The 19,208-nt window shown below is 32.2% G+C and overlaps 1 protein-coding gene across 3 annotated transcripts in view; it reads left to right on the top strand.

The window, feature by feature from the left end:
- The window catches only part of LOC124362180 (histone demethylase UTY), a 135,379-nt gene extending 116,468 nt beyond the window's left edge, over positions 1-18,911 (top strand). For all 3 annotated transcript variants that reach the window (XM_046816444.1, XM_046816443.1, XM_046816445.1), the window contains 12 exons: positions 403-552; positions 746-938; positions 4,395-4,883; positions 6,193-6,401; positions 8,145-8,270; positions 10,140-10,346; positions 11,250-11,386; positions 11,517-11,635; positions 11,734-11,944; positions 12,434-12,560; positions 12,832-13,002; positions 13,654-18,911. In XM_046816444.1, the coding sequence (XP_046672400.1) occupies positions 403-552; positions 746-938; positions 4,395-4,883; positions 6,193-6,401; positions 8,145-8,270; positions 10,140-10,346; positions 11,250-11,386; positions 11,517-11,635; positions 11,734-11,944; positions 12,434-12,560; positions 12,832-13,002; positions 13,654-13,680 (2,166 nt within the window). In that variant the 3' untranslated portion in view covers positions 13,681-18,911. The remainder of the gene's footprint in view (positions 1-402; positions 553-745; positions 939-4,394; positions 4,884-6,192; positions 6,402-8,144; positions 8,271-10,139; positions 10,347-11,249; positions 11,387-11,516; positions 11,636-11,733; positions 11,945-12,433; positions 12,561-12,831; positions 13,003-13,653) is intronic.
- Positions 18,912-19,208: the final 297 nt, after the last annotated feature.

The following is a 19,208-nucleotide window of genomic DNA, read 5'->3' on the forward strand; positions in this document are numbered from 1 at the left end:
TTTAAATGAAATACAAACTCTGGTACTTTGAATAAAATACACACTCGGGTACTGCCATTATAATGCACAGCATATACCATGCAACATTAAATTTTTGTAATTCTTATCCAAAAATAGAATAAAGTTTTAAGCCATGTATTATAAACATAATGTGGTTGTTATGTTTTACAAATTTGTAATTTTGTATGTATCTACATTTATGATTTATAAATTGCATTAAAAGTACAGTGAGTGAAAAGTCATTGATGATGGCTAGTTAAACCCTGTCCGAAATGCTGAATAAAAATGAGATAATTTAAAATTCTAATTAACATTAGACAAGATTTTAAATTCTAATTAACATTAGACAAGATTTTCAATATCTGTAGAAGGGAAATGTGTAATGAGAGATTGTGGTTGCAGGGAACAGTTGCACCCCAGACCTTGAGTGCTGACAATAACATGGTGCCAGGGTACATGGCTGCCACACCCTCGTCTCCTGGCATGCCGTACAAGGCTGCTACCCCTTACCAGTACCAGTACGGCACCTCCCAGCCTGCCGGATACACACAGGTTCGTAAAACTTTGAGAGGACAGGTTTAAAAATCTAGCATCTGTCTTTTTCTCCACCTTGTACTGTAGAACTTTATTTGAGATCCTTGTGAAAGATTTAGTACTTTCGCCTCTTTAAGAAATGGCCACAACTCTGCTCTGTGAAGGGGTGGAGTAAATTCAATAGGTCTGTCTAAATAGTGAAATGTTGCAGCTGTCCTCACCGAGTGACGCCTACCGAGTGCCTGTGAACAAGACTCCCACCCCTAGCTCCGACTTGGTGAGTGATCAGGAGCTACAAGCCTTGCTGTCACATAAAGATATCGCCACGTCGCTAGCCGAGGACCTGCTCAAACACTTCGGCTCGCCTGGACCCGCTGATGAGGACTCGGTACAAACACCTACAGGTAATTACTTTCTTCACTTACACATATATACAAGATAGAATTATGTGAATTACTTCCCAGAAGTGTGTGAACAAAGTCCTGCTTGGCGTTTGGATATTTACATTATTAGTCACTTAGAACATAGATTGTTACTTACATTATATTCCAGTTAAAGTGCTAGTTCTAAGAACATTTAAAGTATATATTAAAAAAGTAACAATAAAGAATTGACTCTGTATTTTAATAATCTGTGCCTAGAAACATGTTTGTTGCTGGTAACATTATCATAATGTGCCGGGTGTTCTCATAGTCTATTTATTGTTTATTATTTGGTTTTATATTAGCCATCTGTATTCATGACTAAACACCTCTTGCACATGTAATAGATATTGGCAATGTTTATAAAAGCTGTAAAATACATTGAGTGGTGTTTAATAAATATTTTCAAAGTCAGATAATAGATAGAATAATGTTATGTAAAGCATTTTCATACTGTATTTACAATTAAGGCACATGTTTAACACAGGTAGTAATTAGTTATTCATTTAACACATTGACTGTGTCAGGTAGCAAGGGGGAGTACTTAAAGTCACTCATTGTTGAGAAAAAGGCCAAGAGGCTGCCAAAATAATAAATAAAAGTAGTAACTGAGAAATTAATAACATAGGACTAACAATGTTTTGTATATATATCAAACTTAATATAAGTAAATAATAACAGTGCGATACAAAATAAAACCAATACAATCGCATTGAATGACACCTGATAGAACTTAACGAAAGAGTTACCGCGCAGACACAAGGGCGGGCTGCCCTGTTACTTTTTGACCTCATAGTCATAGTTCTTCTTTGGGCCAAGAGTAACCTATGTACTAAGTATCAAGTCTAGGGCATTTCTATCAGGAGTTATCGCCACAGACAGACGGACAAGGCATTTTTAAGAACACTCTTGTCAGGTCCTTAATAACAAAAATATTTAAAAGTTCTAAAGGTAGGTAAGTTGTACAGGTAAATTTAAAGATTACTTCTGTAATACATATGAATTAATTAATTATTACTTATTATTAATGGTACTCAATGTATTTAAAACTAAAATTTTACTGAAAATTAAACAATTGCATAAATCATTTTAATCACTAATTTATTTTTTACCAATTTCAATCAATTAAAATCCATAGCCATTAAGAATAATAAACCATAAACTATCAGTTAAGTGGTTAGGATATGTTATACTCTGGACAGTGGAACTCTGAAAAGTGGAACTATTATTCATCCAGGATGTTATCAGATTAGCTGATAAGATAATAGGAACTGTGATCTCTGACCAGTTGAGAGTTGCAGCTGCTTGTCTCTATTTCCTCAATTGTCATTTATATTTAAATTTATTAGTAATTTACTCAATTTGGACTCTATAAAGGTATTATTACTTACTCAAATTAGTGCATTATTATGATGTAACATTAATGTTACGCTTTACCTCTGCTTGCTTACAGTATTTTAAATGTACTTTTTATTATTCACGGTTAACATACCATTATTCTTAATGTATCAGCACATACAGGACATTAGTATATTTGTTCTCATTTCATTGAGGAGTATAAAATGTTTTTGAAATTTCTTTGCAATTTATGAACTAATCATCTGTAATATTTTCCAGTGATCTTTCTGTTGTTTGATTATTACTATCAACTGATTATTATTTTTTGTCTTGTCAAAATGTAAATACTAATGAGTTTAGTTCTTTGTTTTCAATCTTGTATTGTTTATTTTGTTTCACATTTATTATAATTTAAATTACACATAACCGTAGTTAAATCACTATTTTGGTAAGTTCTTTGGTATATTTCTTGCTGTTTCTTGAAATCAAATAATTCAACAGTTTTTAATTTTCCTGTGGTAACTATAGATGATAAATATGGGTACATGATTGAGTTTTTCTCAATAGTTAAACTGTAGTCAAAGTGTAACTAAAACTATCTGAAGAAACTGATGTCACTTTAAATGAGGTCTGTCCAATAACATGCAAACTGAAACCCAAAAAACTTTTTTAGAAACTTTTGGCTACATCGATTTTGTCCACTTCAAACTAAACTACTATTCATTGGTATCTTTTTTAATTGCTCAAAGCACCCATAGAAGTTCTCAGCAGTTAGGCTTATTAGTTTCTTCATTGGTTGTTTGTTTTGTTTTATTTTTTCACTTCTGTCCCCTCATCACCATTTTGCATGTTGGGAAAAAGAAGAAGTCACTTGGAGGGTGGTCATGGAGGGAATGGATTTTTTTGTTATGAAACTCATGAATAATAATGGCTAAAGGTGCAAGTGTGTTGATCATAGTAAGGCTCAGTCGCCTTGGGTAAAATTAGGCACCTGAGCTTTCAGTAGCTTGGAAACTGTTATGACTGTAAGTTAAGGCAGTATTTACGGTTTCTTCTTCAGGTAGGAATTACCATACACATCAAAGAAAAACTAGGAGAAAGACTTCAAAATTTTCATTCTGCTTTTTCTTTATTTAGTTTTATTTGAAATGGGTTTTTCTTTGCTTGCCATGTTTTTTATATCTTATTTGTAAAACCATGGTTATATCCAGTGATCATCCTAGTTAGAATCCAGCATTGTTTTCTATCACAATTTTCCATTTGGCAACTCATTTAACCCTCCAACTTTTAATCTGACATCAGCAACTAGGGAAATATTTTTGTTTAAATCAAATATTGTGTGTAAATTCAAAATATTTCATTACTTTAATAACTACCTCCAATATTTCCTTCTACCGCTGCTAGTTAATGACAACAATGCTCATACAATAAAAAACTTGCCTCAACACTTCTGTTTCTCTTTGTAATGGATGCCTTTTTTAGCCTTTGTTCAATGTAAACTGAAGGATGGGCTGATCCAATCCTTAGTCTTAAATGAGTTAACCTTGATTGTTTTGGTAGGGCATGTGTACCATTGATTTACATTTCACCAATGATCATTTGCATAGTTTTTGGGGATTGCTAAGATCAAGGGACCAAACAAGATCAATGTTTTCATCTCCACAGAAACTTGCATGTAATATCCTTGTTGTATCATTTACAGTGATTTAATTATTTTCCATTTTGATGAAAAGTAAAAATGTAGCACAAAAGAAATAAATACAACCCGTGCAATGCACTGATGGACATACAGATATGGTTTATAGGCTCTCGGACATCATGCGATATAATACATTATCGCATCATAGTTCATGTATTTATATATTTTTAATTCAGCCCATATAATTTTTAATTCAAATTTTTGAGAGTCAATATTTATGTAAAGACTTTTATAATTTTAGTGTTTTAATTATTCAGGGATTAATAATTATGATTCCTCTTCTCTAAAGGGTACATAGTTTAAACATTAAGAGCTTTAAAAGAAATTAATTAAAGTAGTTAAGAATTTGGAATTTATTTTTTGTTGGGCAACTACAGATCTCTCTCTGGTGTATGTTTTAGAACAACAAACTCTAAGCTCGGGTCCGTTTTCTCCGTCCAATCTGCCACAGCCTGTGGAATCACCCAAGCCAAGACCGCCGCCCTCCCCAGCTACGAGTCCTGTGCAGCCCACCTCAGTTAAGCAGGAGCCTGTAGAGCGACTCAAGTCACCACCGCTGTGTGTCAAGGAGGAAGAGAGGCTCTCTTCGCTGTGCGGGTCACAGCCAGAGGCCGAGTGCTCGATAGAGATGGATGCCAAGAGCGTCCTGGAGTCGTGTAAGGGCCAAGGGCTCCATGGCCTGACCAACTGTAGTATTCTGAGTGACAAGGCCGCTCCACCTCAACCCCCTGACCCGCCCTCGGTCCGCCTTACCAGGGAGCAGCTCCTCCCCCCCACTCCCTCTGTGTTCCTGGAGAACAAAAAAGATGCCTTCAGCCCACAGCTACAGGAGTTCTGCCTCAAACATCCCATTGCTGTGGTGCGTGGCCTTGCTGCAGCACTCAAGCTGGGTATGTTACATATTATTCTGTTATTTTAAGACTTTGGTTTTTAATATGGATAATAATATGTAAGGTTTACATAAGTATAAGATATTAAAATAGTCTTAGTCTGATCAACCAGGCTATGTTGGTGTTAAGTCACCAAAACCTTTTAACCAGATAACATTTCTGTTGTTATGTATTATTATTTTGGTAGACTCTCTTTCATCCAGCCTCCTCGAGAATATAATGATAATCACTCGCTCAAATTAAGTGATGTTAACATTATAAACTTGTATCGTGTGTAGTCTGCACTGAAAATTTCACTTTTAATGTTACAACATAACAATTTTTTATCAAATTCATTTCACATCAACATTAAAATAACTTCTGTCTGAATGATATCTAGTTTTTGATTTTTATTTGCAGATTTTGGTTTTATTTAGGTGTTATTAACCCTTAAAGTGCCAAGGTTTCAACGGTGTCATAGGCGTCTGCCGGGGTTATTTGCCACACACAGAGCTGCTCCACAGTCAGCGCGAATGTTGTTTCTCACCCACCGTGACGAAATTCAGCGATATCTTCAATTACTAAACTGCTGTCAGAACCTCCTGATTCGTCGCGTCAGGTCATGGCAAATGAGTCCATATCCCGATCGCCATCAATCTCAGAAAAGTTACACAGTTAAATGCCTAACTCGCATCAATGCATCCGGCCAAACATCCTTTATCATTATTGCAACTGATTCTTGCCATACCAAAAGAACTACAATCAAAATAGAAAATAAAACAAACTTGCAGTTGCAACTTCAAAAATTCAATTGAAAAACTAGAAAACAGTAACGTTCTGTTTAACATCCAGGTAAAACTTTGATCATCCATAATCCAAGGCTTTCGTGATGGTTCCCTAGTTGACCGTCAGAGTGTAGTAGCACTAAACATTAAACAGCAAAGAGGCCAATATCTATCATCATACTTGTAGCTGTCAGGCATCATGTAGAGAAGCAGCTGTTTGGAATGTGATAAAACATGAGCATAGAAGTCAAGGGGCTAAAACATTTTACGATTTTGAGAATGTTATACTCTCCGAATATCTATTAATAAGTTTGATTAATAAGATCAAGTAAAAAGTTATATTTGAGTCATTAGTCTAGACGTTCTCTTTCTTTATATTTTTAAAACACAGCGTCAGAACACGACATAATTTAATTTAATAAGTCTTATTTATTTATCAATTGTTCAATAATAATACATTGTTTCATGAACATTGGATGTGATTTTTAAACAAAACAAAACAAGAGTAATATCATTGACAAATTGTGATGGATCTTGTGCAATAGACTTGGGGCTGTTCTCGACGAAGACACTGGTGGAGGCAAATCCTGACCATACGATAGAGGTACGAACACAAGTGCAGCAAACGTCAGACGAGAACTGGGACCCACAGTTCCCGGGCAAGCGTGTGTGGGCATGTATCAGTCATCGGTCCCACACCACCATCGCCAAATATGCTCAATACCAGGCCTCCAGCTTCCAGGACAGTCTCAAGGTCAGAAACTTGCTCTTATTCAACATTTTATGAGAAATATTTTAATTATATTTTTCTAAATTATGTAATCATTTTTAGTATTAAATTCCTTTGATTGCTTAGTATTTCTTGGTGCAGGATTTTTCAAATTCAACATGCATATTCTTATGTCAAATTTTTGTTCAAGTTTACAACACAGAACTCTACTCTTTATTTATTTATAAACTAAATAAATGTTTGGCTGTTTAATTTAATTTGTACAGCTATACAAGGAACTTATCTAAAATTAACATTCTACGAAACAAAATTCTCAATACATAGAATGGTACAGAGGAAACCAATAAGGTGCCAATAAGTTATGCATTCTGTTAGTTAATTATTGTTCTAGTTGCAATATATCTATTAAAATATTGAGCCTATTGTGGAAATCCATTTTTGGAGTATATTTAGTCTGAAACTGTCAAGTGACATATTTGTATTTTTATTAGCTACCTGTCTGTCCACCCATATAGCTAGAAATCGGGGAAATTCTTTAATTTTGATTAAATTTGGTAAGTGTTAATGCAACTTAATAATTTGTTTAGTTTACAAAAACTAAGATATTTATGTGTTTAAATTCTTTGAATGATATTGTTCAATTTTGGTATACTTCAGTTATAGTGATTTATGAATAATAGCAAGATTTTTTGGATCCATAACCAGTTTTAGCTCTGCATGATGGGCATAACAAGAGATCAGTTTTTTTCGGCTTAGTAGTAAATAACGTACTTCTGCAAGCAACGTATAACGGAACCATGTTATGGTGATGAGTAAAGGCACTGTGATTGTTTTTGTTGGATTTATTTATCATGAGAATAAATACAAAAAATAAATAATAGAATAAATCAATAATAAAAGTCACATTTCTTAGATTAACAACTTAATGACAAAACACTGTTTTATTGTACCAATTTCAGTCTGCTTTCTTTTATTATTACATAATAATTTGCACAGACCTCAGATAGAGTTGAGACTCCTAGTTTTGTACAATAATTTTATTTTGAGTTTTTGATGAAATATCTGATTTTATAGTTTTGAACAGCCGATTGTTTAATGCTTCGATGATTTATTTACGATTGTACACACAAAGACCAATATTCAGACTGTGTTTGTTCACAGTGGTTTTAAACATGGCTGGATCCTTTTCAAAACATACAAATAAAATAATGAAGCTATTTTTTTCTGTAAATATATACAAATTTTATTATATATACTTGTATGCTACAATTTATTTATGCTTAATTAACGCTAAAGTAATCAATAAAATACATCAAAACGTTGTTTCATATGATTTGAGAATAAAGCAAATATTCTTGCAATTTCCACATTTTAGAAAAAGATGTATAATAAAATTCAAACAAACTATATGTTATTTCTGTACACAAGAGTTATATGTAAACTGTAAATAAAGCAAAACTGTGTTATTTTAATATTTTTTTGTTTGTTTGTACATTAAAGTATTTTACAAGTGGTGTCCAAACAAGTTAAATCCTACATACTGGTATTTATTAAAGCCCATTTTTTGGAAATCCAGATACACAAAGATTCTTACAATATATATATATATATATATATATATATATATATATATATATATATATATATATATATATATATATATAACCAAACCCTTGCACGTAGCCCATTTGATATTTAATAACTCAATGGTGTCTGGTTTAAAAATACTGGCAAGTGGTTATCACCAGAAGTGTTATTGTCATGCAGGAAGAGCGAGATCGTGCTGCAGGAATACACACTCCCTCAGCTAACAACAGTAACAATAACCTTAGCGACTCTGACAGCAAAGACTCCACTGGGACTGTACGCAAGAAAAAAGGATCTTCTGTCACGGTAAGTTTTAGGCTAGTGTAGTTTATGGTGCTTTATTACTTTTTCTTGCTTTTGTTAAAAAAATATTTTTGTGAAGTGATGTGTACTATTTTCAAAAAGTATTAAATTTTGTAATAAATTTTTCTAATTGTTGACCAAATTATTTTGCTTGTTTGTTTAGTTTAGACAATGAGTGGCTTTTGATGACTCACTCAGCTGATTTTCATTATGACAGTTATTACCGTAATCCATTGTAACTGCTGACTAAGACTAAATGTTTTTTTGCAAACTGCAATAATTTAGTGTGATTTTGACTAATTGTGATGATTCGTAAGGAATTATCTTTGCTCATATATATCACTAACACCTGATGTTTGTTCAGTCCGAGGGATGACGCTGATACATGAACTTCTCGTCTGACTGTTTATATTAAATCCAATCTCCAAATCTCATATTAAATTTTTCAAAATTCTTAGTCAAGAAAACCTTTTGTGTTGAACATTAACACACATTTAAAATGTGTTTTTCATCCATTATTCCAAACTACCAGTTATCTGCTGTTTGGAATTAAAAAGTATATATTTATGGCCATTGTAATTTACTCCGGCCTCAGTATTTTTTTTTTTTTTTATTTTTTTACCATAGTTGATTTTGCATTGTTTTCTCAATCAAGAAAGTTGTATACATACACAGGGCTGAGAAGCCTACTTCTTGCCAAAAGACAACTAAGATGGATTTTATAACGGATTTAAATGTACGTCTTTTATAATTCCATTACAGTACTGAAAAAGTATTTAATGTTGAATAAAATGTACAGTTAAAAGTAAATTTTTACTAAAACTATTAATTTTCTTATCTGGACAAACTCTGTGAACAGCAGTGATTGCTGAAAAAGTTGAAATAAGACGTGTTGTTACTATCAAGCTTACTATCCTTTCATCAAGACTATAAATGTGAACAAGTTGAAAATAGTGGTTAAATAAAATGGGGTTGTGCTGTCATAAAACAATGCTTACACAGAACAGTTAACACACAAAACACACACAGGAAATTTAACAGTCTCTTTCAAATAATAATATTTGTTTGCTGTAATGCAATTTTAAAGACCAACAACATGTTGACCAGAGGGATTTTTGAAATAAAAATGGGTCTATGTTAATCAGGGACCCTAAGATTGTCCATGTACAATTTTAGCACAATCAGCCACTAGTTTTTAACACGTGATTGAGTAACACACTCACAGATAGACACCATTAGATTTTTATATAATAGTATGGATTGGAATAGATATTATAATTGTTATTATAATATCTATAATAATAGATATTATAATAACAATGTTATTATAATGTAGTGTAGTGTTGATGTAGTATATCATTCTGTAATCCATATTACGAAGGATGATGATTTAAAGTAAAGTTTGGACTTAAAGCATTGCACAGTCCCAGCCACTGTCCCGTCAGCTAATATTTTCTCGCTTTGCTTCAATCTATCTGACACAAACAGCAATCTGCTATGGAAATTGACTGTTCAGTTAAACTATTATATTATTCAAATGTTTGTAAATAGATTATTCTGTCCATGGTCGCACGTGAGTAGAATTTGCAGTATTCTATCTTTAGGACTAATTTTATGTCTCGTAAGAGTAAAAACTGGCCTATTTTCATTCATTATTGATCCATTTTACATAAAAAATGGTTAATTTAATTTTCAATTTGAATTAGTAAATGAAAAAAATGTTAACACTTATATTTTATTGAGATGAAAATGAAAATAGGCCTATTTTAAATTGACTTGGTCCTCAAAAAAAAATAACGAGGTCTCCTCCTACTCAGTAGTGAATCAGTTGTAGGCACTTATGCTTAATATCGCGCTGTTTGTTCTACACAGGGTATCGCTGGGTTGAAGGCACCACCTGGCTCCAAGATGCTGCGGTTCGGCACCAATGTAGACCTATCAGATGAGCGCAAGTGGCGGCAACAGCTGCAGGAGTTGACCAAACTGCCAGCCTTTGCACGGGTCGTCTCAGCCGGCAACATGTTGAGTCACGTCGGCCATGTCATTCTCGGCATGAACACTGTACAACTTTATATGAAGGTTCGTGTCATATACTTGATATTAAACGTTATAATTCAGCCATTCATATAAAATAAATATCAGTAGTAATCATTAATTTTAACTTCTCTATGCCTTTTTTTCTAAGTTTTGTAGATTAAAGAAGACAAAAGCTTGGTTTTAACAATGAAGTGGTGTTAGGGTGGAATGAACAGGTTAAATTCTATCAATTTGTAAACGTAGACTGTCGCCACCTTAAAAAAAGTTTAACATATATAAGGTTCATCATTTTTGAGTAACTGCTTGAGATTTTAAACAATTACGTCTATTTTGGAATGTATTATACTTAAGAGGTTGTAAGTTGCGTAAATACTTACTGTAACATAATTCAACTGTTCTCCAATTGGTTAAATTTCGGTTACTTATGAATCACATCAATGACACTTTATTACTTTTAGTAAGTTTTTGATTATATACCTACCTAACTATAATAAATATTTATTTTATCTCAAACGGGTTAAGGTCAGTGATACGATAATTGCTAGGGCATAGTATTGGAAGTCAGCTTAGTTCTCGGGTAGCACTGTAGTTGGCTTTTAATTATGGTAGGTTGTAGCATGTGCGTGACAGTCAGGTAGTTGAGCTGATCTCTTTATCACCAAAATTGTGCCCTGGGTAAGATAGGATTTAAGGCAAGTTAATATATGGGTTGATTAGGTTGAAATATGAGTAGGGAAGGTTAATAGATCTGCAGGACAGTTATGGTTAGGTAACATTTTGTTATTTTAAATGAAAATATACATAAAGTTCAAAAAGTAGTAAGTATAGTCAGTGTAAAGTCTTAATTTTCGTATAAAAAGTGACATTAAATCTTTAAAATGTTTTTAAATAGTCTTTATCTAGTTAAAATTTAATAGTTCCTAAATGGTGTGACACATTGCACAGGTACCAGGCAGCCGGACGCCGGGACACCAGGAGAACAACAACTTCTGCTCCATCAACATCAACATCGGTCCTGGTGACTGTGAGTGGTTCGCCGTACCTGATGCTTACTGGGGTGTTGTCTACAATCTTTGCGAGAGGTATTTATTATTGTGTGAACAGTAACTGATATAAGTTGTAACTTTCTTCACAGATTAAATTAAATATTTGTGTTTAATTAACTAGTATTAAAATTGTTATTCTATATTTAAAGTTTTGATACGTTTGCAGAAACCATCTCAACTACCTACACGGTTCTTGGTGGCCGGCATTAGAAGACTTGTATGAGGAAAATGTGCCAGTCTACCGGTTCCTCCAGCGGCCGGGTGATCTCGTCTGGGTCAACTCAGGTACATTCAGCACACTGATTGTAATTCATAATTATTTACGTCTAAACAGTCTACAATATCCCAAGTTGAAATTGTCTAACCTGTGTGGTGCGGTGCAGGATGTGTACATTGGGTGCAAGCTGTGGGCTGGTGTAACAACATCGCGTGGAATGTCGGTCCGCTGACAGCCAGACAATACCATCTGGCCATCGAGCGTTACGAGTGGAACAAGCTGCAGAGTTACAAGAGCATTGTGCCTATGATACACCTGTCGTGGAACCTGGCGCGCAACATTAAGGTCTCCGACCCTAAACTGTTTGAGCTCATCAAGTGAGTAAATCTTTGGAACTGATGGATTATTTAAATTCATTTGTGTTTAGTTTGATCTACATTTTTTTTAATGAATGTTCCTTTCTCTCATACACTATAAAATACTGTAAACAAAATTAATGAACAATAAAATAAAATATTTACATTTGCCTAGAAGTTTTAAATAATAATATGGTTGGCTAGAAGTTATTTATACAACAAATTTGTTATGCAAAAACTTTTTAAACAATATTTAATTTCTGTATGCACCTTTACATACTAGTTAATAATACAATTTTAAATGATATAAAAATCTCTTTTGTTTTAAATCTACATAAAGAAATACCGTAATAAATATAAAAGTTCCTTTTTTATAAAGCATTAAACAAATTTTTCAGTATTTTATGTTAGATTTAAGATTATATTAATTAATACCTTGTTAGCTTTGAACAGCTATAGCTCACAAGCGAGCTACTTAGATTACTATCATAATTTTGTGTGGTTTTATAGAAACTGCTTGTTGCGCACATTGCGCCACTGTGCCAAGATCCTAGAATATGTCAAATCGAAGGGTGTTGAGGTGCGTTTCCACGGACGGGGGAAGAATGAGGCATCGCATTACTGTGGACAGTGCGAGGTAGGTTATAATTTGCTTTGTCATCATCAGTATAATTAATTAAGTTTTTTGGGTGCTTCAATTTGATTTTGTTCAACATATATTATTTTACTAAGTAGTTCCTGTATAATAGAATACAATTGAACACTTAAACATAATAGTGTTACTCCTGAACAAGAACCTGAGATTTCAGTCAGATCAAGTACAATTTTCAGAAAATGATTAAAACTTTGCTTGAATGATAGAATGAATAAAGGTGGCAGTATGTAACAGAGTGATTGCATTGCCTCAGGTGGAAGTGTTCAACATTCTGTTCATTCGGGAACAAGAGAAGCGCCACGTCGTTCACTGTCTGGATTGTTCCCGCAAGCAGGCCCCAGGACTCGAGGGCTTTGTCTGCCTGGAGGAGTACCGCATGTCTGAGCTCATGCAGGTCTTCGACAACTTCATCCTACATCCTGTTGTGAGTGGATTATATTCGTAATAGTTGGCTCTGCAGGCAGCAAACTTGATTTTTCTTCCAAAAGGAACATTGATGCACTTTAAAATCTTTTCTCTTTTTTTTTTAGTCATTGAATTTTGTATTATGTCTCATTTTAGAAGTATTATGTATACATTTGCTTTTTAGTTTTTCCTTATTTGTTTGTTCATTATTCAACAAAAAAGCTCCGTTTATAATTATAAAATTAAAACGCCTAGTTGTTAAAAAACTACTCACTTAAAAAACAAACAAAAAACCCCCAAAGCATTTTAAAACATGAAGATTATAATTTTTAAAGGAGACATCACTTAAAACTCTCAAAATAAAGAATAAAGTGGTTTAAGTTTAGACATTGTTCTTCCAAGCAAATCACAAGGTTAGTCTGGTACAACCGGTTCTGAGCTTAATAGGGTATGTCTGAGATTACTTATATGGTACATCTCACTTAGTTCAGAACCAAAACTAGATGTATCCTCGTGTAAATAGGTTTACATGTTTCTGTGTCATACATTCAGTGACACTTTACCTACTGTAGGAAGTAACAAGGCAATTGCATGATGAGTTTACACTATTTTTTAATTTATTTTAAACAACGTACATACTTTTTACTAAAATTATATTGTGTTGTTCCAGCAAAGCCCAAGTAACTCGATGGTATGACCAGAGGCCAGCCGCTGTTGGTAGTAGTGCCAACCCGACAACTACACTTTGTGATACTCTAGCAATCGTTGTTCCACTACGATATTTATTTTGTTTGAACGTTGCGTGTCAGCTTTCCTAACTAGTGTATAAGTGCGTTGCGGTCCTATAATTGTTGATGATGTAGCGTCTATTGCCGTTGGATCAGTATTCTAAACAATGTGAATATTTTAGTATAAGAAGAGGATGATCTCAAATACAACCTGTACATAAATGTATTTATACCGACTGGATTTCGTATTGCATGAAACGCAGTTTTATTACCGACCCGAAAATAGTTTTATTTAATCTCGTAATTCGTTATTCTTCACGATAGCCTTACTTTAATATTTGAGTGTGAACTGAATTATTCGGTTATTATCGGTAAATAACCAATATATGTCGTTTATTGCTAAATCGATGTGGGATGAAGATTGTGGATTTAGTTTTGTTTGGTTTATATCGAGTTGAAAACATTTATATTACTAATTAATTTATTTGTAAATATGTCTAGATTAGAAAATAATTACGTATAATGTTAAACCAGCATAATATTACTTTCTCGTAATCTTAAACAAATTGGTACAAAAAATAGATGATAGTTTGTTTTGTACTGAAAAAGATTACAGCCTCCTAATCTAGATGGAATTTGGTAGTCAATTTTAGCATTGCTCAAATTACATACTTAATCATCTTTAAAATATTGTCCATAATATTTTGTGTAATCACAGTTTATTATTCTTTTAACAAATTGTCTGTTCCATAATCAATTTTATATCTTGTCTACTGTGTTTTTGTTTAGAATACTACTTTTTGAAATTGAGGGGTTTTAAAATAGTTTAAAATGATGTATTGTAAAATTCAAGAATTTTAGTGTTGTAATTTATTTAAATGTTTTTTGTGTAATTCCAAAAACACATAATGAAATAATCTTTGGCTTTTAAACTGTAACTTAGAAAGACTGATTTTATTTGGTTATGTGACATTTATTTCACTGCCAAAATGATTTGCACTGCCAAGTGTCCTTCATATTTTAACATTGTTTAATATTATTTCATTTGTTATTGGTCATATTGTCATTTTCATTTTCTTGTGTAATTATGTATTTGTTACTTGTTTAGCGACCTATTTGGTTTAAATTAAATTAATTTTTTACAATAATTTTCCTTTCATTTCTGGTCAATAAACTGTTTTAAAGTGAAGACTTAAAACTGTTTATAAGGTTTTGTAATATTTGGAATTTTGTTTGTAAATGTAAAAGAAAAGTAAGTTTATTATACCATTAGTTTAGTGTAAGTTCAGAAAGTGTTCATATTTTCTGTTTTTAATTAACGGAGCATAACTATATGAAAGCAGTAATTCTAGCACATTTGCATAAAAATCATATTTGCTGATTTGAAACTGAAACAAAGTGGCTAGTCAGCTGAGAATTTCTCATGTTAACTCAATCAAGACACTGCTTTACAACTAGCATTTTGTTGATGTCAGACCAAAATTGTTGTTTGAAATTTGCGAATTACATATATAACATTTTGGTTAATGAATACCTAAAGTTGTCTAGAATATACAGGACATGGCATATGAACAAAAACTATTTTTTATTTTGTGGGAAAAAATTGAGATAACATCTTTAGGAATGGTAGTAAACTTATGGATGAACAGATATAAACTTCTAATTCAAACTCTTCCTAGCAGTGTTGAGATAACTGATACATGGTTATTTATTTGCATTTCATCACAAACCAAAATATTTGTATAATGCTCCCATAAATTGTCTTAATTTACGATTACAAAATTTCGTATTGTAATAATTATAGAAAACTGCAATGAAAATAAACTTTTAACATTTTACTATTCCTAGAATTTTTGTGTGTGTTGGTACTAAGAATTAATTTGATATTTGTAACTTAATTACATTTAAACACATAAACCAATATTTAAAACTTTTATTTTTGTGAGGCCTTTTGATAGCATGGCTATCTTCGTCTTTTGTGATGTGGCTGACGAAGATAGCCTTGCTATCGAAAGGCCACAAAAAAAATAAAAGTTTTAGATATTGGTTTATGTGTTTGAATATAATTAAGTTAACAGTAGCCAATATAAGCTCCATCTTCAACATTGGTATTTGTAGTACATGAAATATTTGTAGTACATGAAATATTTGTAAAAGCTGCTGTCGAAACATATCAAAATTAAATATGATACAAATAACAAACATAGAAAGCATAAAATAAATTAAATTAACACAGATAGCATAAATAAAATAAATATAGAAAGCCTAAATAAATGTAAAATGAAACATTTATACTTTTTAGAATGTATTCTCATGCTTGACGCTATCATTACCAATATTTTGTACTTTACCTCTATTTTCAAAATTGTTAATTGAGAGTGCTTGGTATTCTGAACTTTAACCCTTGAACTGTCAATATTTGAATTGGTGGGGTTTGAATAAGTTTTTCTACAGTAAATCAACTTCCATTATACCACATCTATTGTTAACATCATGATATTGTGTGAAGTTTATCATTGTGGATGGACGATTTTAAAGCATAAATAATAAAGAACACCAGTGTTAGTGGATGGCAAATGTTCTAAACCCCTTTGTCTGTTATCCTATGTAATATCACTATATCCTTTAAACTTCCAACTTAAAAAGAGTAGACCAACATGTGTAGCAAATGTGTTAGAATGTTAATAATAAACAAGTTTAGTTTAATGTATTTTAATCAGAGTTTCTTTTACATAATGTTATCGGTTATATGCAATCGTTTGAAGTGAAGTAAAATAATTCATATTATTAAGCATAATTTTGGTACCTTTTTTCTTAAATATTTTCTACAAACTGCGTGTTTGTGGTTGTAATCACCGTAAATCCCTCTTGTATGTAGTGTTCCATTGATCGTACTTGTTGCTGATGTTTTGACCAAACAGAAATGTAAAAGACACCTCAGGATTGAAACTGTTGCCTATCGTCGTACACTCACACGTTACAAATATACAAATTAGATTTTCATGAAAACTGCTTTTATTATTGTTTATTGATGAACACATTGATTTGACATTGTTAAATTGTCGTTAACCTTTTTAGAACCAGATGTTTTCTCTTTTGAGTGATGATGAGATCTGCCTGAATTTGTAATTTTTCCAATGACTTGAAATAATAAAATGTACAAGTTATGAGAGTTTAAAAAAGCGTTAAATGATTTAACTTTTGAGCTATTGACATTCACCTGTTCTTTTTTGCGATCTGTCAGAGAGTTGGAGTTTCAGTAAACACACATGGATTGTGCTGATTGTATTTAGCGGATTCTCAGACACTTGCGCCCAGACCACCTGTTACAGTCTATTCAGTTGCAAGTTACCAGCTTTTTCATTAATCACCAATAACTTAAACAAACATGAAAAAACTTTAACGGCACTACTCCAAGTATTTTAATAAAGCTGTATACTTTATATATATATATATATATATATATATATATATATGTATGGTGTTGATTTGTAGAACAAATCCAGAACTTTGGCAGACGAAGTAGAATATCATGATTAAGGTGAAATTAAAAAGTTCTTGTTTGATTTAACAATAAAACTATAAAAATTGTAAGTTATTCATTTATATTGATCGACTTTTGTGATTAATAAATAAATAAGGAATCGAGAAAAATAAATAAAAGTAAAACATAACCATATTTTGCCAATTATTTTCAAGAATTACAACAACTTGATTAGAATACTAACATAATTATTGTGGGAATATTTTATATAGTTATGTAGGGTTTCCAATCACTGATGATGTACAATCAAATCTACAAAAAATTGGGTGGCATATCTTCCACTTTATCCACTAATTAACGTGCCATTGTTGACCTGTTTGGTCCTAAAAGGGTTAAGACATGAAACAATAAAACCAATGTGTCCCTAGATGTAAATTACAAAGGCTGTGCAGATACTGTATATAATTTTTTAATTTAATTGTTAAAGTGGTGGAGTGAAAACAGTGCCTCTCGTACATTATCTGCACAGCTTCGCTCGTATCAGGAACACCAGTGTCTTGCAACAAGAGTTGCGTAGTTGTGTTCACTGCCATTTAGATATTGTGTTCAGTTCATGTTGCCAACTAGATGTTCAGTATTTTCTATCTCAAGTATTTGTTTCTTGTATCGATCTCTTGTAATTTGTTGATCCTCACGATGTTTGTAACCATGCAATATATTCGGTGTTCTTAGGGTATGTACCAACGTCAGAATGAGTTTTCCGGGTGTAATAGTAAGGCATTGTTAATATCTGCCATACTTACCCTGAGCTTATTCCCGGGTTTCTTTAGACGATCACAGTTTGGCATTAAATTGATATTATCGTTAATAGATGGAATCAAGTGTAACTTGAATGAAAGTTCTTTAGGAAGGAATTTCAGTATTCTATTTTGGAATGAATTTTAGTTACAAATATCAAAATTAAAACGAGTCGTACCATAGCTGTTTATAATTGTACAAAACAAAACTATAATGTAAAATGTTTTTTCCCAGATATAAATGTCAGATATTAAATTGTAATGGTGTAATACTTTATTAATTTTCTATTCATAACATGTTAGTTTTAATTATTTAATGAATGGAAGCTGATAAAATAGTAAAAGAATTGTATTTTAGTTTGATATGTATGAACTTAAAGTGTGAAATAAACGTACTTGTACTAAAATCAGAGCTTTAAAATAGTTTAGGTGTTATTGATTGTTTGTAGTACTGTTTATTTGTGAATTTCTCAATTTTATAAAACTTCACAATAACAATCTACTCATATCATAGAAACAAACTATGTCCAGTCTTTCAGGAAGGCTTCAAAACCGATCTCAAAAACATTTTTCTTCCCTTTAGCTGTATCCATATTTCTCTAGTTTACTGATCGCCAGATATATTTTATAATGTGACATATTGTAGAGTTGTATTGTAAGGGATGACTGTATAAATGATTATTTATTTATGATGAGTTGAGTCGCGTTGCGAGAAGGTGCCTGCAAGGTTCGGTCAGACAGCCAGATCACTGCCACTGTAATATCCGTGTCGTCGCACCAGCCTGCCGCTGCCTGCATACATACAGATATCGTATATAGAAATAAATATATTGTACATAGTAACTATTGATTAATTATTATATCCAACACTGATTGAAAATATTGTAATTAGTAAAATAATAAATTCAGTGTTCTAAGATTGTGTGGTTATTTTCCTCACCTTTTTTTTGTAAATAATTTAGCAATATATCACAACAAAACCATTTTTTAGGACTAAAATTATCTAAACATTTAATTTTGGAACCTTAAAACTGAATGAAGACCAAACAAATTTGAACTGATGCATTTACTTCCTGTTAACCAAAAAGCAACGATATAAAAAAAAATCCTGAATTGGGTAGATGTGATGATCAATACTAATATTTCATATTTTGTTCTGTAGATCTGACATGTTGTAATGTTCTCTCATATGTTTCACATATTAATATGTTAGCAT

Source organism: Homalodisca vitripennis, chromosome 5 (assembly GCF_021130785.1).
Source record: "Homalodisca vitripennis isolate AUS2020 chromosome 5, UT_GWSS_2.1, whole genome shotgun sequence".
In the NCBI taxonomy this organism is placed as follows: domain Eukaryota; kingdom Metazoa; phylum Arthropoda; class Insecta; order Hemiptera; family Cicadellidae; genus Homalodisca; species Homalodisca vitripennis.